General features: G+C 36.1%; 2 protein-coding genes and 1 long non-coding RNA gene across 3 annotated transcripts; 1 reads left to right on the top strand and 2 right to left on the bottom strand.

The window, feature by feature from the left end:
• Nucleotides 1-2,996: 2,996 nt before the first annotated feature.
• On the bottom strand, nt 2,997-8,561 carry LOC110720267. Its single transcript, XR_002511299.1, has 5 exons — nt 8,240-8,561; nt 6,953-7,021; nt 6,745-6,850; nt 4,595-4,753; nt 2,997-3,406 (listed from the first exon to the last, which is right to left on the bottom strand). It is a non-coding gene; the product is annotated as an uncharacterized LOC110720267 (long non-coding RNA).
• An 843-nt stretch (nt 8,562-9,404) lies between these two features.
• On the bottom strand, nt 9,405-10,133 carry LOC110720251. The gene has a single exon (XM_021899252.1). The coding sequence runs from the start codon at nt 10,131-10,133 to the stop codon at nt 9,405-9,407; it is 729 nt and encodes a 242-aa protein (XP_021754944.1).
• A 2,604-nt stretch (nt 10,134-12,737) lies between these two features.
• Nucleotides 12,738-14,875, top strand: LOC110720250. The gene is made up of 3 exons (XM_021899251.1): nt 12,738-12,861; nt 12,929-13,139; nt 13,957-14,875. Exons 1-3 carry the CDS (start codon nt 12,738-12,740, stop codon nt 14,873-14,875), a joined length of 1,254 nt encoding a protein of 417 aa, XP_021754943.1.
• The last annotated feature ends 7,836 nt before the right edge of the window (nt 14,876-22,711 follow it).

Here is a 22,711-nt window from a genome sequence, read left to right as displayed (position 1 = left end):
TCAAAAGAATCCAAATATTCTTGTTCCCCTTTATTTTTTTCACTGTATTTAGGTCTAAATTTAGGATTTTGCATATTAATTGAAAGAAGTTTGCTCGTCTTAACACGCTTAGCCCTATTGGATACGGTAGGACGTAGTCGTGGAATAAGAATATCCTCATTGATATTAGCACTCTCTTTTGACTTCTTACTTTTCGAACATCCACCTCTACAACCTTGTGACATTTGAAAAAAATAGATTATAATAACTAAATACCTACAAAAAGGTACCATCACCAAAGATGCCAAAAGATATTACCGAGTAAAACATAAATAATAAATAGATGGACAATAGAAAACAAAGAAAGTTGAATTTAATACCTATCACGATCTTGGCTTTCATATAGGCATTATTAGTCGAAAATCAAATCATGCTAAACTATATATTTATATAATTCCAACATCTCTACAGAGATGTTGAATGTTGAATGTTGAATGTTGAAGTAGAATGTGAATGTGAATTATACTATACTTTGGCTAATGGAAGCAAGTTGAAGTTGAATGTGATTATTCTATACTTTCCGAAGATCCAGCAAAATACTTTTATTAATGAGGTTACATGGACTTATGTTTGCTAAAACCTCAAAAAGTTTGATAAGGTTATAAAGATGTCTATCTCAGAGCAAACCTCACCCCTCTTAAGCTCATTATTTCTTAAAGGAAAAATTGATAAAAATAATCCCAACTTTTGCCCGTTTGCTCAAAATAATACTAACTTTGAATTATTTTTAAATAATCCGAACTTTAGGGGTCATTCGCTCAAAATGGTTCCAACCGGTCACCAACCTGTTATAGAAGGTTTAGGTGACACGTGTCACCACATGAATGGTGGAAAAATAAAAAAAAAACTTAAAAAATATTAAAAATAAAAAGAAAAACTTAAAACAAATTTAAAAAAACTAGCCCCACCCACAACCACCTTCCCCACCACCAGCTACGACCCTTACCGGAATCCCCCACCTCCGCCGGCACCCAGACCCTTCCTCCGGCGTGTCGACGCTGAAGCTCCCCTCCCGTACCCCCTAAATCACCTAAACCCGACCCCAAAACCCCTACAATAACAACTCGAAACCCGTAAAAACACCCAGCCCCACCGCAAAACACCACAATCGGCCCTCCCCCACCCTCGAAACCCTAGTCGAGGGTGGGGGGCCGATTGTGGTGTTTTGCGGAGAGGTTGAGCGCTTTTACGGGTTTTGGGTTGTTGATAATGGTGGTTTTGGGGTTTCGGGTTTAGGGGGGTATGGGAGGCGGCAGAGCTGGCACCGGCATCGACACGGGGGAGGGGAGGCTTGGCGCGGTATTTTAGGGTGGGTTGGGCGGTGGGAGAAAGCCGTCGGAAGTCCAAGGTGGTGGTGGGGGTTGTCGTGGGTTGGGGCTGTTTTTTGTTTTTTTTTTTAATATTTAACCAATCACATGGTGACACGTGTCACTGAAACAAAAAATAAAAAAATAAAAAAACCCTTCTTTAACAGGCTATCGGTCACGCACTTGGGATCATTTTGAGCGAATGACCCCCAAAGTTCGGATTATTTTGAGCAAACAGGCAAAAGTTGGGATTATTTTTAACAATTTTTCCTTTCTTGAATCCATTTGCTGGGCATGGCAATACACTATCACCTTTCTCAATTTAACGACTCAATTATGCGTAGTCTTGATCTATAATCATTGAAATTCTTATACTTTACAATCCCAAATTCCCCAATTCTTCAACAAATTTCAATCTATTAAACTAATTTTAATTGGGTTCTTCCAATATTAATGATTTTATTAATACCCGAATTAAAATAAAAAAATCAAGCCACTTCATATGAAAAATTACAACTCAGAAAGAATAGTCACAAGCTTGTCAATTTGGGCACAATTGTACGATCTAAAATTTTTCAAAATCATATAGCAAATTTACTTATAACCATTTATACAACAATTAAAGAATAAATTACAACAATTCATGAATAAATTAAACAAAAAACAAACCTTAGAGCGGATGATTTATGAATGGTGAACAATTTCTTCGTCTCTAGGGCTCAGATTGAAGGATTTTGAGGGATTAGGGATTCAAGAGGTAGAAATTGAGAATGAAATGAATTGAAAAATAAACTGAAAAAAGAGGGTTGTTGAACATGAAATAGCAATGGTCATTTTTTTCAGTCTTTTAATTTTGGAAAAGGGTATTTCAGTATTTTTATTCTATTAATATCATTAATTTATTTCTGCATTTAAAAAAAAAAAAAAAAAAAAAAAACCAACTACATCATATTTAAATGCATTGTTTAAGGCTTACCAAAAAAAGAAAAAAAAAATCCTATCAATAATTTTTATCTTGAATTTTCTTTCGCTGCAGTAGCACCATGTTTCAACTGCAAGCCATAATTTGAAATATCTCACCACCAGCTATACGAAGAAAATACAAGTAATTTATGCTCGTCTCCTTACTCATCAGTCACTGGTTATTGCGACTCCGAGTTTTGGCACGTTGCTTCTCAAAGTCTGAGAGACTGATCGAACTTCTGAAATCCTATACAAAACACACAAAAGTGATCTGAGAATCAGCTGGTCCAATATTCAATATAGCAGATGGGTTGTGACAATATATTTCCATGAAGTAGCATGCAGACTTGTACTTAATCCAACCCCTAAATCCATTGCATTAGGTGCCAAAAACCTTTGCGTTAGGCCTAATGCAACGGCCATGTACCGTGGCATCTGCTGGCATTGCATAGACCTAATGCAACGGTAAACTTATAGCCGTTACTTAGCTATACATCTAATGCAATAGCACCCTATTGGCCGTTGTATTAGCCTATTAGGTATATTTAGCTAATGTGATGGCCATATATAGCTAACACAACGGCCAAATTTCTAACACAACGGCCATAATAATATTAATAATAATAATAAATAAATATATAATTAAATAAATAAATAAATAAATAATAAATAAATCTCTTTAAGACAATTAAATCAAAATTTTATTAATATAAACTGAGGATTTGTACATTGTTACCCTTAGGGAAAATTACAAAACTACATGTCACTAATTAAACTAAGACAAAAATATCTAAATTAAATCATTGAGTGTTCTGTCCCATTAAGTCTTGCCATGATGTATGCACAGCACACTCATATGATCAATTCAGGCATTCTGTTTTCTAGGCTCCATTCTGATAGCGGCCTCTCAGCTTCAACTACTTACAAAACTTTTTTTGACAGTTTTATCTTCTCCATCTTCATTGTGCTGCTTTCTTCTCCATCGTTTAGATAATTTTACCATCTTGTGCCTTTTTCCCAAGCATGATTGCTTTTGCTATGCAATAGTCCACGTCAACAAGCATATTCCACTTTTATCATTAATGCTTATTTGAATCCTGCCATTACAGACTACTGATTAAAAAAAAAAAAAAACAATTTCCAACATAAAAATGATAATATGATGTTTATCAAATTAACTATACAGAAACAGAGCTATTCTCTACTGTAGCATGTAAAAATGCATAAAAATAAGAAATGGATAGCCTATAATTCTGATTTCAGTACTAATTCCAAAAATAAACCCTATTTGTCATTAAGATTCATAAATCAGCCCTGTGATGAACAAGCAATTAGCTGCTACAAACCAGGCAAAGTTCAAAAGAGCACATCACAACAATAACTACCAACACTCAAATCAAATCGTATTCTTTACCAGCATTCTTTACGAATGTTATCAGAACTAAACAAATATATACTACCAGCCTCTGTATAAACTATCAGCATTTACCAGACCCGTAAATCCCTTTCTTTAACAAAGGTTTACAGGTCACCAGGTATATAGTGACAAGAATACAAAAACACAAGGGGGCTCACAGGAAGCAATCTCCAGCCTTTACTTCTGCACTTATTGCATTTGGACTCAATTGCTGTTATATACCTCCCATATATCTTGATCAGAACATGAACACAAGTTTGGGCTTGGTTGATTATCTAAAAATCTGAACTCTTTGAATTACATGAATGACAAGCTTATGCAAGGAAACTTTAGCACTCCTGTTGTCCTGACTGAACACTAGAAAGCCTTAAAATATGTTGCTTCTAATGAAATATCTAAGAATTATGATACGTTAAGATCAAGGTTCTCCTATTTCAAACTTAGGCACGACAGGCTATATGAATTTACAATTTTAAGCTAGAAAGGCCTCATTTAGCTTGACCTATAAAACAATTTGAAGGATAGATACCATTTGTTATAAAGGTTAACTTAGCTATTTTATATGGTACCCCAAAATCAAAGTTCAGAGTAGCATCTACCCCACTTTACTAAATACAAATGCACTTGCGCCATTGTTCGCATATCTGTTAGGAAGGCTAGTAGAAATAGTGCTTTCCTCAAATCTTAAAAAAGCACACAGTACTTAAGGACTAAAAATTTAATATTAGAACTACATAAACAAGAATAAGATTAACTAAGCCAAACCATTTATGGGATGGTTTAAATGGACAATCCTACCAAAGAGGCTACAACAAAAAAAAAAAAAGAAAAAAAAAATGAAATTGCATTAAAAATAATATAGGCTAACCTGGAGTATAAGACATTTAATATTGGAACCTTATAAACTCCCTTGCTGAAGTAAAAAATCAACAAAATGAAGCTCAATTACTTTATTTTTCACACAGATTTCACCCTTCTTTGGCTTTTCTACGTTTCTGCATGCTCCTACATCTTCCCACTTCAATACCTACAAACACCATTATCATCAACTTCGGCAAATAAATGTAGCATCAAATATGTGATCATGTAAATGAAAGACAAATGAGAACTAATGTTATAGCATCTTAAATAGCATATAAGAAAAATAAGAGCTGATACTCGCAATCTTCCTGTCATAATCAACAAGAAAATTAAATTCACAAGTAAAAAATTTACTTGTATATATATAAGAGTATGATCATCTGCAAAGGCAACAAATTTTTAGTTATCAACCACTACCACCACAAGAAGAATCCCTCAAAATGAATATGGAAATGATTGTCCCACATGGAGAATTGGCCAAGTATTTTCCACATATAATTATAAATTTGAAAAACTATTATAAATAGGACACCAGTTACTCGTTGTCTCAACATTTTCCAATGAGATTGATGGAAAAAAGTTCATATATTAAACACAGAAATTACATTTCAACATTACATCAAATTAATAATGAGTTCATCTAAAAGAGAAGGTATGTAATTTGTTCAAATCTTGCCCCCATTGTCCTGAAATGATAGATATCAGTAGCCTTTGTCAAGTCCAATAATTCCCCATAATGACAAAGCAGCTTAATTGTGACTTTTAGCTGATTCAGCAGACGAAGTAGTTGGTTACCAATCTACCATGTTGTAGCAAGGGAAAAGAGTTCATTGCATCATATGGTATTATAAAAATTTATCATCAATAACCTATAGCAGAAATAAGGTGAATTATTTGACGAACCATTAAAGTCTGCAAAATAAAGAACGATTAAAAATGCATACATCAGGCAAATTCAACTTAGGTGTGAGGAGATTGAAAACCCTAACTACATAATTTTGGGCCGAATAGAAAATTAGGACCCTAATTGCATAATTAAGATTAAAATAAATTGAAGGAATTGGCTTACACCGTGGCTGAGCACTGTCATTTGCCATGGTCTGAGCGCCGCCATTCGTCGTGGCCTGCGCATCCTTCGCCGTGTCATGGCTTTAATTGAATATTAAGTGCAGAACCATTAATTATTTGTGAAAATTGGAGGAGCAATTAGGAATAATTCTGGAAAAGGGAGAAGATTGAGTTGCTTTGTGAAGCAATTTAGAACCTTGTTGGGATGAAAACCGTATTATTTTCCCCAAAACCCAAAACCTGTTCTCTCACTTCAAAACCCTCTACCAATTGTCACGTCTGCCACCGCAGTCTTCTTTTCTGTTTTAGGTCACAAGCCACTAACCACCAGAGCTGAGCCAGCTACACTGCTTATGGTTGAGATGACATCAGCTTTGAAAGGGGAAGAAGATGCACGTTTCAAGAGAAGAGAGAAAATATGCTGATATTAAATAAGGGGTTTTGAAATTTTGGGGAAAAATATGGGAGGGAAACTAATTAAAACTACGCACTTGTGTGATACTTTCATGACCGTTGCGTTAGAATACCCTAACACAACAGTTTTGAGTGTGTTGTGCATTAGTGTATATCCGTTACGTTAGATAAAGCTATTGCAACGGCTATAACATAGATGTTGTATTAGACCTATCTATTGCAACGATATTGTGCGTAACCGTTGCATTAGCTCTATATTGACCGTTGCATTTGATTAAAAATGTAGTAGTATAATGTAGGCTATGACCACCAAGATTACAAAAATCATGCACAGGAACCTTAAAAACTAGGGAGTTTAGATGTGTAATGCACCGGCATCTCATATTATAGACACACAAGCACCCACATTAAAAACCATAAGTTGAATCAACTAGATCCTAATTGAAAAGTCCAAAACTCTCACACACTGTCATAACCAGTGACAAAAAGAGCTAATTACACAAAAATATGCTAGTTTCCTGGAATCAACACAATTTTATTTTAATCACCCATTCTATTAATTAGATCACAACTCATTTTTATCAGATGAGATTAGGGGAGGGGGTGGAGGGCAAAAACAAACACTAAGTAGGAGTAAAAGAAGAAGAAACTCATTTTAACAAGATGCAAACTAACCTGGAAGTAACTCTACTGCATGAACTACAGCCGCACCAGCAACACCAAGAGCAGCAGGGCCATACGTAGTGAGAGCATAGTTGTGTACATGATGCAAAAAAGCCACCTACAATGTAACGAGAAAAGTAGTAAGCAACGTTGCAAAGCAAGTATTGATCCAGGTACAAAACATGCAGTAACAAAACAATGACTTAGTAGTTACTATAACCTTTAACACAGCATAAGACTTGTCACGCGATGCAGCTTATACAGCTCACACAAGAGTTCAAAGCCAGATCTGAAAGATACCATCACATCAGCAAATTCAGCAGCAATAACACTAAAAAAAGGATAACAAAACGCTGCAATACCTTAGTGTTGCATATTAGCATCTCTAATCGTCAACCATGAACAAATAGTCATATAACCAAATCAAAACAGTAGCCAAAACAGCATATTGAAACCCCCTAAAATCCCTTTCATATAGACCTTGATAATCCAATTCTAATGCCAAAAAAATACAAGCCATATACAACAAGGAGCCTTATTAAAATCTTAGTAATAGCAGTAAAAGAACCCCTTTAAAACAATTAAATGAGACACCAAAACACCATTAAAAACAAGCATATGTAACACAAAAGATACCCATTTTGTACAAGAGCAAATGGAAAAATATAAATAAGTAGAAAACACAACCAAACCCATGTTAATTAACACAGCTTAGTGTTGTCAGTGGTTCAATTTGTTCGAAATCATTAACCAGGATGGACAAGGACACAAATCATCCACGAGAGAATAAGCAACTTCAAATGTCTCGCTTCAGATTAAGCTTGATCGAGCTTTATAACAAAGAGATATATTATCTTTATAGAGTTGATGGAATCAATTCTAATTGGTCACATCTTTTCAACCAATAACATTCAAGGCACTTGAAGTGGGAAACATTAAAAACAGAGAAAAACTAGTGCTCACATTTCTTGTCAAGTACATAGAGAGTTAAGAAGAATCAATCCACTATAAATCATCTAAGCTTCCTTTACTAATAACCACTAATATAATTTGTCACTCTAGATACATAGATAAAAGCATACCATGTAAAATCCACCAAACATATTGAATTCTAACTAATGCTTTGTCATAATTAATGTTAACTAGACTTGATATTCGTGTTTGATACAAGCATGTGTTCACTTATCAAATTAGACTACCCATTCAGCATTTTTGATTCAAAATCAAGAACCACTTGTAACAAGAGAATATAACATATAGGATAGCAAGTTAGAATTTCTACAGTTTTTGGTAATACACTAAAACTTCAACAGTCAATCAGTTACGGCATCCAAGTGCAAAGTATGCATCAAGTTATCAACTGAAGTTATGCCTTCATGTCAGTCAAATGCAATTAGAGGCAAAATTGTCATGACATGTACCAAAGACACCAAACTCTTTCACGAAACACAGATGTGTTATTAAATCAACTTTGCAAGAAATCAACTCATCATTGTGGATCATTTACCTGATTACCAGCATAGATTACCCACGCATAGTTCTGAGTGGGAATGATAATAGCTTTCTTTCACAACCTCGACACACTAATTAGAAACTGCAGCATGGAGTGAGCCACAACTGCTCCCGCAACAACAGCAGTCACAAAAATCTAATCAATATTTACAAAACTTACTCCAAATTTCAAGCACATACTATACTCTCAACAAACAAACTCACGCAATTTCATCTGAATTTCAAATGAAGCGCAAAATAATCAAACATCAAGATCCAACCTCACTTAAACTAAAAATCAACAACAAAATAATAGTCAATAACAGATTAATAAAAAAATATACCTATTCTCACAAATGAAAAAATCCAGGTGATTTCAGCGAGGTCAATGGTAATCAACGATTACAAGGAAAAATTAACTTCTGGCCTGAAATCCAAAATTCGAACAAAAATCAAGCAAAAATCGAGCAAAAATAAGACAAAATTCGACCCAAAATCTACAACAAATGAAGCACAAAAATCGCAAAAATTGGAACACAAAATAGACAACCAATCGAACACAAATACGAGCACAAAAATCACCCCAAATCAAACCAGAAAATTCGCCAAATAATCTCTCAAATTTGAGCACAAAAACCTAGAAAAATCAAACTCCAAACGCACATTAATTAAAAAAAAAATCAGAAAATTTGAACCCCAAACCAAAAATCGAAACAAAACACGGAAAAAGTCGAATCACATACCCAATTTTGAACAACTAATTCATTCCAAACATGACAACATATATCCCATATTTGAAATTGAAGCATTGAATGAAAGCAAAGAAATCTGAATGATATCTACTGAAGCATAAAACAGAGTAGAGAGAAAATTTCTAGGAAACAAGTTGACTTGCAATCAAATAATCTAAAGGGAGTCAAACCAAAGTGACAAAAAGGATGGTAAAATCCTAAACACGCTGTTCAAAATTACAAGCAAATAAAAGCATATTTTTTTTTTCTCGAAATAAAGCTAGAGAGGCAAGTGGCTCATCATATCATTCACTAGATAGGAATTAGCCAGAATAATCCGGGCAGCAGCGCATAAATTTAAAGTTCTGCCGGAGGTGTTCGATGTCATCACGGCGTAACTGTGAATCGCCAAATGGAAACCCCTTAAGTCCGTGACGGGTTAGGTGCTGTCTAACTTGTAATGAACAGATCCGGCCATCCTTTCCAAACTCGACAAGGGGTCTGTGAAACTCTATGCCTTCTCGAGGAAAGCTGAGTGAACGGGGTCAAGTCAAAGGGGCATACCAACCAAGGCATTGACGCGAGTAGGTCTGATTCAACTTCTCGTACAGCAGTGCTATTTTCGCGAACAAAAACCACTTCAAAATCAGGATTGTTTGCCTTGATCTCATGATACCATGTCAAAACTTGATAAAAAAGCTTATGACCAGCAAGAGAATCGTAGTAAACAAGTATATTCTTGCCTAGGAGTTCTGACACAGCAATCTTTGTGTCGCCATGTAGAACATGATTCCGTGACCCATGAACCAACAACGACTCCAAGGTGTGTTCCTTGACCTTGTCCAGTTGCCGTTGGACAAGGCCCTCTCTAGAGAACGGATATGCATTAATTCCCAAAGCGCGAAAGATATTCCCTCCATAAGGTTCAACAAATGCATGGTGTGGACCCACGACGATGAGCTTATCCCCAAAGGGTATGCCCATAAGTCGGTTCAGCCTACAGCTTAAAGAGTTCCTGAACGGCAAGCGCCAACAAGATAGGTTATGCTGCTTCAGCATATTATCGAAATTCCAAATGCAAACTTTAGGATCAAGACAACCAAAAAAGGGTAAGTGAACCAGCACAACTTCAAATGACAGCTGCTTCGTTCTGCATTGCTGACAGAGATCCTGGAGCATGGTCATGAGATTTCCTTGAACGCACAAATACAACCCGACAACTTGATCTTTAAGTTCCGAGATAGTGATTTGCTCGCGGCCACTAGCCGGAATAATATTTGTAAGCACGTCAGAGGGAGTGCACCCCAAAGAGTCCCTCAAGCTGGAAAGTCGAGGCAGTTTCCCACTCTGGAAGGTCATCTGCATCAAGTTCCTCCAGTTTCTCATTGGTAAAGGGAACGGCATCAGCTCCATGATCAATAGCGAATATTGGATATCCACTGAATAATATGTCTCTCTCCTTTCCCTTGTTATCCAAAAGAAGGCATTGCATACGACGATGATCACGGAGGTGAAGGTAATAGCAGATGTAATCACGACGCTTGGAATCCTTGAAAGGCACTACAAGGCACGAAGAAGGGAACCCCAGCAAGAAGCGGTCGGAAAGAAGCTCGAAATTGGTCATCAACTTGTCCATCTTTGCAACCACTACGATCTCGACATCCTCTCTAGTGGAGTACAACTCGGAAAATGTCATTAACAGATCTCGAAGAACACGGGAATCGGTTCCTGCTCGGAAAATAGGAATGTGAAAACAGCAAACCAGAATGTATTTGTCCCTAAATGTATTCTCATCCACTTCTACTGACTCGCCATTACCATTGTTTCGGTAGAGGTAATTCTTCATCTCAGCAGCATTACGTACGGACCTTTTTATCTTGGTTGTGATGATAGGAATATTAGAAATTTCAATTCAGTGGTACAAAATATACGCTCAATGGTAGTGGTCTAATTTAAAAGCTCTGAAAATGCTCTCTACAGAAAACTCAAAGAAACCTAATGCTGAAATCCAATCTTCTGAGGAAAGAGATCAAACTGATCGTTCTAACAAGAAACCTAAACGCAAATAAAAAATCTGATTTTCAGCCAACTAGAAATGGTGGTGGGAATAATAATTCTGAGGAGGGCTCCAAATCATTCAGGGATATGCTGCGTCAAGAACAATTTAAATCAGCAAATCAATCCACTACGGTAATGATTGATGATGAGAATGATATGGGGGACATATCTGATGATGAAATGGTACCAGATGAGGTGCTACAGGAGGAGAAAAGAAGACTTCGCCAGCCATGGATGCATTCTCTGAGTGGGAAAATTGGTTACATGGGGCTAATGAGGAGACTGAAAAAGAAAGGGAAATCTGGCCAACTGATATTGGGTGTAATTACTATATGGGCTTTATCTGTTGAATCTGAACTCGTTGATGTTCGGCCTGGTTGCAAGCTGGTATCACTGATAAGAGCATAAATATTGGTGAGGATATATGTGCTCTTGTATGGGGTATTTGCTGATTTGAAGTAGTCCTCTTTGATATTGGGTAATGTAGAGGATCCTCAACGGGAAGAGGATTCTCAACAATCCTCTTCTGGTGAAGGATTGTGCACCTCGTCCTTTGTGCCAAGAGGATGAATAAAAACAGTCAAAACCCACCGTTTGCTAAACAATTCTCAACAAACGACAACGTTTTATAGTATAAAAAAGATAAAAAAAAATAAAATAAAAAAAAAAGCTCCTGACACAACCAGAAACATCAAAATAGCAAAGCATGGAGTATCGGCTATATTTTAAAATTGGCCAGCTATTGGTTGACAAGTGTCAACCCTTTGTTTTTTGGTTACATAGTTTTACTAGCTCAAAAAAATTATAATGGTAATTAATCACAAACGGTAACATATTTCTAAAAACTGATTTTACCAACGGTTGTATTTTTTTTTTCTCTATAAATTTAACCTAATTTTGGCCATTTTTTATGCACTTCAAATTTTCATCTTTTTTCACTCCTTCCTCTCTTTTTATAATTTTCTTTTGTAATGGATGAAAATATCATAATTATGGAAGAAATATGAATTTTCCAAATAACCAAACCCTCAATAAAATTCAAACACTCCTCCTTTTGATCCAAGTATATTCAATAATCCACAATTTCAAGCTGCTTTGCAATGGTTTGGTAGCCACCACAGACCTATAACCCGAATTATACATCTCAAATTCCTCACCAATTTCATGGGAGCTCATCTTCACAAAATGTCCCATTATTTCCCATGTCCCAATATTTTACCCAACTCATGGATCAATCTCCAGCAGTAAATGTTAGTAGCACCGCTTTTCCAACAAAAAATGTGCGGGAAGCTCAACATCTAGAAAATCTCGATGATGATGTTGTTGGCATTATTGGAGAAGACCCCAATGATAAAAAAAAAAAAGCTAGTGCATGGAGTATGGCTGAAGATAAGGCGCTTGTTTCAGACTACATCAATGCCGGTGGGAACGTTACCATAGATACAAAACGAACTAAAGCCGGTTTATGGGCTGCAATTGAGAAGTTATACGAAGAGGCACGGGCAGAGAACCTTGAAGAGATAAAAGAACGAACCATTAAGTCCATGCAACAACGTTGGGATTTTATCAATAAATGAATTTCAAAATGGGTTATGGCGTATGGCTATATCCTACGACACCCGAAAAGTGGAAACTCGGGGAGGGATGCTGTCCAACATGCCCATGGTTATTATGCAAAACTCAATCATGGAAAACAGTTTACTTTGATGCATTTGTTTTGAAACAATGCAAAATTTTCCTAAATGGGACCCACATATGGTCCAACAGCTTCCTTTGGAGAGCGAGGGAAGTGGGAAACGATCCGAACCAGAATCACCAAGTGTGGGTGCTGGAAGAAAGCGGCCTCTGGGTATAAAAAAAATCAAAGAGTTTAGCTGCAGAAGGTAGTAATTTTTCTACATCGATAAACCTTGAAGCTTTCAATACAACTCTTGACGAATGTAGTGATAAGAGGCTTGATCAAGGAGAACAAATGATCGACTTGATAAGCAAAAGGAGCAAAGATAGGAAAAAGCAGAAGGAGGAGGAGATGAAATTCGGCATGTTACATTCATTGATGGCAAAACTCGTCCTCGATGAATTTGTAGCCGACATGTACAAGAAGCTTAGAGAGGAGTTTAGTAACAAGTTTTTTTTAAAGATATAAGTTAAGTATTAGTTATTTTTATGTATTAACTATTTTATCTTTTAGTTTCTGTATCAAGAGTTTGTCTTTTAGCTAATAACGTTATGTTTAAGGAGTTGTTGTAGTACTTAAGATGTAATCGTACGTATTAGTAATCTTAATCGTTTGTATTTTTAGTTGATATTAGATGTTGTAATTTAATCTTATGTGTTGGAGTAATAATATTATGTTTTCTACCAAAAAAAATGTAATTTTCGAATCCTTACACCTTATATAAGTTTAGTCACATGAAAAATCTTTTATGTTAAATACTCTAACAAAATCTTACCATATCTACCAAAAATCTTATCCCTCTGATAAAAAATCTTACCTTCTGATAAAAATATCTTACCTTATCTACCAAAAATCTTATCTTATCTACAAAAAAATCTTATCTTCTGTAGGAAAGTCTTATCTTCTGGTAAAAAATCTTATCTTACCAGATTGCAAATCATTTTTTGTAACTTTTATCTCAATTTTCTATAAATTGACCTATTTCACTTACAACACTATCACAACTACAACTACTACATATTAGTAATTTTAAAATGAGTAGTAATTCAAATTCTTCCACTTCTAGTGATGAAATCTATGACTACATGTTCTTGATTTTATTGAGGGAAATCAGCAACAACAAATCACGGAAGATGCTTTGAGATATGTGGTTAACACCACCATGCAACAACAACAAGAAGATGTCCCACGTCAGAGCAAATGAAGGGAAGTTATACCACGTAATCGTGAAGCAGCACATGACCAGTTGGTTGTTGACTATTTCAGCGACCAACCATTGTATGGTGATGATAAGTTTCGACGAAGGTTTCGCATGCGGAAACCTCTATTTATGAAGATAGTGAATCAACTAAGTGAAACTGATCGATTTTTCCAGCAACATCCAGATGCTAGTATGCGTTTGGGTGCTTCTGCAATGCAAAAGTGCACAACGGCTATAAGGATGTTAGCATATGACTGCGCAGCTGATCAAGTTGACGAGTACCTCAAGCTTGGGGCAACTACGGCTAGGCATTGTATCACGCACTTCGTTGATGGAGTGATTCGTGAATTCTCAGCAGAGTACTTGAGGAAACCAACCCCTGAAGATATGAATCGCCTTCTAAGAGAAGGAGTGGAAAGAGGTTTTCCTGGTATGTTGGGAAGTATCGACTGCATGCATTGGGAGTGGAAAAATTGTCCAGCGGGGTGGAAAGGGATGTATCAAGGACGATCAAAAACTGCGACGGTTATCTTAGAAGCTGTTGCATCTTGGGATTTGTGGATATGGCATGCTTTGTTTGGAACACCTGGATCGTGCAACGATATAAATGTCCTTCAACGTTCACCCGTCTTTGACGACATTTTAAATGGTCGTGCTCCACAGTTTCAATTCACCGTGAATGGAAATACTTACAATCAAGGGTATTATCTCACAGATGAGATCTACCCAAAATGGGAAACATTTATAGATGCGATAACTACACCTCAAACCCCTAAACAACGATTGTTTACTACCAAACAAGAGAGTATTGGAAAAGATGTAGAACGTGCATTTGGAGTGTTGCAAGCTCGATTTGCCATAATAAGGCGTCCTGCTTTGGCATGGAGTGTCGAAATGTTGTGGAAAATTATTATGGCGTGTATTATCATGCACAATATGATCGTGAAGATGAGCGCGATAGTTATCTTAACTATAGGATCCTAATGAGTTTGCTACTGAGCAACCCGAGTATTTAGCGGGAACTTCAAATCGAAGAGCAACGACTTTCACCGTAACCCCGCGCTATCAAAATCCTAATCTAACCACATTAATGGCAACACTAGAAAATCTCCGCGATAAACAAACTCATATGTCACTTAAACAAGATTTGGTAGAACATTTGCGGGCAAGATTTGGGCATACTAGTAATCGGTAAGGAGAAAAGAGGATAATTAGTTATTTGTCCTTAATTTCTGTATATATTGTACTTTAGTGTATCAATTAGTGTTTTTATTTCTAATTTCATATGTTATTGTATCAAAATATTGGTAAAGTATGGTAATTTTTATTATGCATGCTGATTATCGAATCCTTATTATTATTATTATTATTATTATTATTATTATTATTATTATTATTATTATTATTATTATTATTAGACCTTATCATTACAGGAATCAATAAAAAAATAATCCTTCACAAAGATAAAATTTGAAGGTGGGGCCATATTTATAGTATAAAATACATCAAGAGGATACCCTTTGATGTGGGAAAAATAAATGGAAGAGGATGGAAGAGAGAAAAGAGATAGTGGGAAATGAGGTGGATGAAAGAGAGTATGAGGTGTCAAAATAAGGAGAGAGAATGTTTGAGAGGACAAAGCCATCCTCGTTGATATTTATTCTCTAAAAGGTAAGTTCAATGTCCTTTATAATTGAGGTGTAAATTGTTCATATCGCCTAGTCAATTGAATTTGTAGTGTGAATTGTTCATAACTGTTGATTCGTAACCTGCGTAGTGGTATATTTTTTATAATTTTTATTGTTTGGAGTAAAATTGATTAGGGTGAATTGATTTCTAATTGCGATTGTAGGTAATGCAAGGTTCACATTAGGAAAATTGTCCTATGTGTTAGTTAATTTTGTGTCAAATCATAGGCTAAGTCTAAAAATGTTTTGTACTTGACTCAATCTTTGAGCTTGCTGTTTTTCCTATTTGTTGGATTTTTAAAATTGCATTATTGTATAAATTGTTGTAGTTGATGATACCTGCTATGTGTTTTATATGGTTTGCAGTTAGTTATGTGTTGAATTCTGTTGTTAGTGTTAATTGGTAGTTGTGGGTGATGGATGAGAATTCTAAAATGGATGCAGACATAATTAGTCCCTTAGGAGGGGTGGCGTGAGATGAGATTTGTACATTGATGGAGATAGGTGTAGATGATGATCAAAATGAAGGCAATGGTACTTTAAATGAAGAAAACTTGGATAATATATCCCTTACACAGGTTGTTGGATACAATTCTCCCTTACCATGTATAAATGACAACTCTTGTAGTCCAAACCAACAATGTTCCCCAATTAAGACAATAGAGACCATAGAAACAATAGTGTCAACAAATAAGGTGAGTGTGGTCACCTCTGCTGAGCCTCTAAAGGTCGGAATGGTTTTTTAAAAGATGGAAGGATATTGAGTCTTATTACAAAAGCTATGCTGAGCAGTGTGGCTTTGGGGTTAGCTGGGTTCAAGGATCATATACAAGTAGTAAAGAGAGAAAGGGTATCACTTGGAGGTGTGAATGTTGGGGTGCACCGGATATGAGGGCGAAGCGAGAGGCTAAGAAAAGAGCGAAGAAAATGGATGTTGGCGGATGTGGAGGAAATGTGAATGGTGTTATCGGGGAGGCAAAGCTTTCACATGGGAAAAGGAAATCTAAAAAATGTAATTGTGAAGCTAGGGTTTATTGAAGTGTCAATGGTGAAGGGCTTTGGTTGTTGAAAAGAGTGGTTCTGGAGCATACTCATACTCTTTGTCCAAGTATGGCAAATTTAGTGAAAGAGAACTGTATGAAGAAGATGACCTCCACTGTTCGTAAGCGGTTGTTGAATTATTTTGAGGTGAGTGTACCTGAGACTCAAGTCCGTGGATATTTAGCCACGGAAAATGGTAATTTGCCTAATGTGAAGGATAACAGCATGAGGTGTATAAGCAACGACGGCTTAAGATGGCTGGTGGAGATGCTCAAGCCATGATGGCTTACTTTGATTTTATGCAAGCCGATAATCAAAATTTTTACCATGCGCATAGGTTGCATGAGCAAGGTCGTTTGAAGGACGTCACGTGGGTTGATACTAGGAGCCATGTAGCATATGAAGACTTTGGTGACGTCGTTTTCTTTGATGCCACATATCTCACAAATGAGTACGAGCTACCATTTGCTAATTTTGTAGGATTCAATCACCATGGCCAGTCGATCTTATTAAGTTGTGCCCTTAGTTTCTCATGAAGATTTTGATACTTTTCGGTGGATATTTCAACAATGGTTGTCTTGCATGGGCAATAAAGCCCTTGTTGCCATCCTAACTGACTAAGCCCCTGCTATGAGGAAGCCATTAGCCGAAATCATGCCTAATACACGCCATCGATGGTTCATTTGGCATATTCTCCAGAAATTTCCTGATAGACTTGGGAAGTGTGCCTTGTAAGTTTTCTAGATTATTTTTTGAAAATTGTTTATGTTCTTATAATATAACTGTTCCCTTACATGAAACTTAACTAAATCTACCTACACTGACAGTTAAAACTGAATCATCGCAGTGGTAGTGTGTGTTTATGTTCTGTTCTGAACATACTTGTTCTGTTGTGATTACATCTTATTTTGTTCTGAACAACATACCTGTTTTCTGTTTTTTTTGTTGTTTTGTTTGCAATATCATATTGGCATGTCTGTTACCATTGCAGTTTTCTGGTTTTTTTTTTGTTGTTTTGTTTGTAACATCATATTCGCATGTCTGTTACCATTGCATACAAGGAGTATTTAAGGGTAGTAAACTGTCGTTGTAATTAATACCATGTATGTTGGTTGATTAGTATTAATTAACTACTTGACTCACAGAACGTGTGCAAAAGGAGTACTTAATTGTTTATACACTGATTTGAAGTCTGGTTGTTGTACATGGTCACTGGCAGAAAACATAATTGTTTAGAATGGAACAATTTGAATTCAGGTTTTTGTATATGTATTTAAGCCTGTCTCTTTAGGTAGGTCAGTGACACATTGAACAACACAGGTACAATGATTCCAAGAGCCCGTTGAAAAATATTATATACGATAATTTCCCGATGGTGTGAAGCAATGAAGATGTATGGTTTGGAGGACAATGAATGGCTTCAAGAATTGTTCACTGAGCGGCACAGGTGGGTGCTAGCTTGGATGAAAGAGTTCTTTTGGGCCAGTATGAAAACTAAGCAGAGGGTTGAGAGCATCAACAGGTTTTTTGATGGGTTTGTCACCCACAAAACAAAGTTGTGTGAGTTCCCCGAAAAGTACTGCAATGTAATGAAGAAGAGGGTAAGTGATAAGACCGATGCAGATGCAAGGGATGCAATATACATAAGACGGCATGTGAGCAGGTACTAACAAAGATATACTTCCCACAAATTTACACTGATGTGAAGTTCCAAGAAGTGCAAAAAGAATGTGCTAGATGTTGTATGTAATTCCTAAATCTGAGACAGTAATAAGTGATGATGAAATTCATTATTTGCTTGAAGATCGAATATGGATTGTTCCCGAAGGATCAAATGATGAAAAACTCACTGAATATTGGAGGTTTTTCTCACTGGTATTTAATCCTGTTACCAAAGGCATAACATGTGATTGCAGGAAATTTGAAAAGGATGGGATTCTTTGTAAGAATATCATTAGAGTTTTTTATCAAAACTTGGTGAAGGAAATACCATCGAAATATGTACTTGATCGATGGCACAAAGATGTGTTGCGGAGGCACACATGTGTAAAAGTGGCCTATCATGACCTAACTCAAACCAAAGAATGCATTCGCTAAAACAAGCTCATTCCTGACCTTGAGGCCTTGTGTGATGAAGCCTCTAATGTAGACGAGGATACAATTGAGGCTGTCAGAGAAGCAGTTTCTAAATTACGCGCAAAGGTCAGACTACGCCGTGCACTTCACTTGGCTAAAAATGCTCCTGCAGTGCGACCTATCCATATGGATCCTTGCTCTAAAAAAGGATCATCAAATCTGCCCCCTCAAGCAGGAGGTACTCCAATGTCTAAGCCGTGTAATGTACCGGACACTGGAACTATTCCCAACAATACACAAACCGATGCTTCAAACAGCTCAAGATTTGTTGTCCATGATTCAATTACTCAAAAGAGGCCTCATGGTCGTCCTAAGGGCTCTAGGAACAAGACCCTAGCTGAGCTAGGATATGATGCAAGCAAAGCTAAATGTACCAACGTAAGAAGTTTAATGATTCATCAGCCATAATTGGAGATTGGGTATAATTGTGGATTGTTATTCAGTTCCTATAATGTTCCTGTATGTTTTTTTATAATATGACTTGATCTTCCATGTTGTTCTTGTATTATCAATTATGTCCAATGTTCTTTAACCTGTTTCAGTATATTGCACTTGCATATGCTAGTTGTTAATGAAATTTCTATCTGTCGTAGGCACCGAAAAAGAAAGCCCCTGCAGGGGGTGCTGGTGTCACAGACGCACCTACTAAGTTGTCGGTATTCATTAAATTCTACTTATTGTTCACATGTTTTTGCCATTTTGAGATATGCAGTAATCTAAGTTTCATTGCAGTTGTAGAGGAAGAAAAAATACAACCCGTATACTGAGTTCCTAGAGCAAACAACAGACCCTGATGTATGGTGTGAAGAATTTGAGCTGAACATGTCGGGAGCAAAATGGTCAATGCAGTATGAGATGTTGTGATTGTTGATAATGAACAACTTTTGGTGATCATGTGCACTCTGATCAATTGAGATGAGTATCTTTTGATGTAATTCATCCTTTAGAATTATGATTAGGGAATGAGCATTTGTATAATTTGTAGGCATTTTGAACCCGTATTTTATTATGAGCTATACACTGTTGTTGCTTATCCAATTTGGGCCTAAAAATAACCGAATGCTTTTCATCTGTACTTTGAATATGCTTACTGTTAATGATGAAACTGGTCTTTTTGTCTACCTACCAATACAATTCTACCTCATACTTGTTTCAATGTTGATTTCGCCATTAATATTGCTTGTATATGAAATGATCTGATTCTTAAAGGAGCCATTTTTATTATGGGCCTTCTTTAGGCCCATTGGACGTTTAGTATGTTATTTTTCTTGATCTACTACTATTACAAGTTACCATATAATATTCATTATGGACCTTCCCAACTGAAGCATGCACAGTCATAAGAGTCCTATTAACTATTCAATTAAGTAGAACAAGTCCAACACACTTATCAATTTCAGTTTATTATTACGTGAATGGGCTAAATAATATCTTTTACGGTAAGATTGAATGTAAATGAAGTTCGGTTAAAGAGACTTCAAGATATTACTGGGTTTAATTTGATAATTACGTCCAAGAAAATTTGATAACGACAAATAAAGTCATTAAGCTTAAGAAAATACAACATTAATATTAATATAGATGCCACCACATACAAGCCAACAGTTTCTACCTAAAATCATTAAGCTTAAGAAAATATAACATTAATATTAATATAGATGCCACCACATACAAGCCAACGGTTTCTACCTAACTACTAATTAGCCATCTTAAGTAGCCCATACTATATTACATCCAAAAGGGCTCCAACTACTACAACATGCCAAGGATATTCATATAGCCACCAATATCCTAATACATCACAATGGGTGACTACAATTAGCATCATCTTTTCACATTTTTAACAAAACTGCAAAATAGTACTTCTACTTCAGCCACACCAACATGTCAGTTATAAGGAAAAGCGTAGACATAGTCTTGGTTCTTAATGACAGATTCCCCGATTGTGAGCCTCCTATTTAGCTTCTTGCCTTGGTGCTGTATGCGAATGATATTTGGATCCAAGTTGACCTTCGCAGCCCATTTCCGGAATAGCTTGGTGAGCTTCGAAGTCAACTTCCCACAAACTTTGACTTCATGAAAAGGCGTGCAAGTGTTTCTAATGTAGAAATACTTCATCCTTGTGTTCATGTTTGCAAGAGGATTCCGTATTTACAGAAGCAAATTGGATGAAGAATTAATACGTAAATAAACAAGACCAAATACACAAACTTCATCAAGCATTAAAAAAAAATACAACATACCCTTCCATACACAAAGATAATGTCTCCGGTTCTTTTCCTGATTGATAATGTCGTGGCTTCCCGAGGAATAACCACACCGTTCTTTTCCAGACTTATTTCAAAGTGTGAAACATCCACCCTCGAAGCATAATCTTCATAGATGGCTTCAAAAGTCTCTTCATCCCTTATCTCGTAGAAAACGCCGGTGTCATGGCATTGTCTACTCTTAACCAAGATATTGTGGTTGGTGGGTAGTGGTTCCTCAACGGTAAGAGGATCGACAACATCCTCTTCCATGACCGGAAGACCACTGCCATTGGCTCCGTCGATACCATAGGTTGAAGACTGACCATTTCTAGCAACTATTATTGTGTTAGACCAAGTTTTTCCTGCCATCAGTTTGTTTTTCATCTTGCCTTCAGCTTGGCTTGGCCTCTTAGTAATGTCGACAGCATTATTTCGCAACCATTTAATGGCGTTGCGATTGAGTGTTTTATCCCCGAGGCTCCTTTTCTTAGGAAAACTCCTCGGGATAGGACGAGACTTAATGGATGTAAATTGCTTGGCAAAACAGGAAGAAGGAGGAGTGCTTTTTGTTGATTTAGAAAGGTTCAACCCAAGAGGGGATGGCATAGTGTGGGTGGAGGTGGATGAAGACATGCTTGACACCAAGTTAAGGGTTTATGATATTGAGGGAAAGTTTGGTAGGAAAGAAAAGTTTTCCCACCATTGGCCTTTTATAGTGAATGATATCCAATCAACAAGTGCCATGAATCAATTGCAATGGCGGGAATGAGTGCTTAGTATGCCTTAATTTGTAACCATACAAGTCCAAACCCTTTTCCTTGATCTATTTTATATTTTTTTTTATTTAAATATATACGTCATCAGCATATTTCACTGAAATGGCTAATACATAGTATGTTATACTTCGAATGACAACAAATTATTTTTATTTTTATTTAAATATAGTAAAAAAACGAATTTTTAATTTTGGTTTTAAAATTAAAAATACGTAGTACAATTTCATTGAATAAACCCACCGAATGCATTTGTTTAACAAAAAAAAAAAAAAAAAAAAAAAAAAAAAAATCATTGTTTTTAACGCGTACATTGGCTCGTTATTTTATTTTAATTTTGGTTTTAAAATTAAACATAGTTTACGGTGTGTAATTGGTACCGTCTACTTATATAGGATAATTATCCTTCCTTTTAGTTACTCTGTAATAATTTAAACACTTATGAGTTTATTCCTATGTCGGAAAACCCTTATGAGTTATTAATCATATACTTATTGTGAATTTTTGTTGAACTAAATACGTACAGATTAGTAATAAAATGGATCGTTTGGCAAGGTAAAACTGCAAATCAATTGGAACAAGTTTATAATTGAAGCAATCTAATACAACAACAAAGACTTTGACATCAAATTATTTTTGCTTTATTTTTTGGGTCTAACAAAATGATTCATCAAATCCATTTTCATACAAAACGAATACTGCGAACATATCTTCAGTACCTTACTTTATCCGACGGGTGATAATTTGGGAAATTAGATCCTAAAAATGCGCTAAACCATTGGTACTTTGTGAAGATTACTTTTATTTTGATGGGGCAAGATATATCTTATATGAATAACACTTCTTTCCAGCTGACTATCAATAGTACTAGACCCTATGCTCTACACTCCCTTTCCCTATATGTTTTTGTCATTTACTACAAGTCAACTTGCT

The sequence above is a fragment of the Chenopodium quinoa genome, unplaced genomic scaffold, assembly GCF_001683475.1.
Source record: "Chenopodium quinoa cultivar QQ74 unplaced genomic scaffold, ASM168347v1, whole genome shotgun sequence".
In the NCBI taxonomy this organism is placed as follows: Eukaryota; Viridiplantae; Streptophyta; class Magnoliopsida; order Caryophyllales; family Amaranthaceae; genus Chenopodium; species Chenopodium quinoa.
Note: the sequence above shows the minus strand (reverse complement) of the source record. Positions and strands in the feature narration are given on the sequence as shown.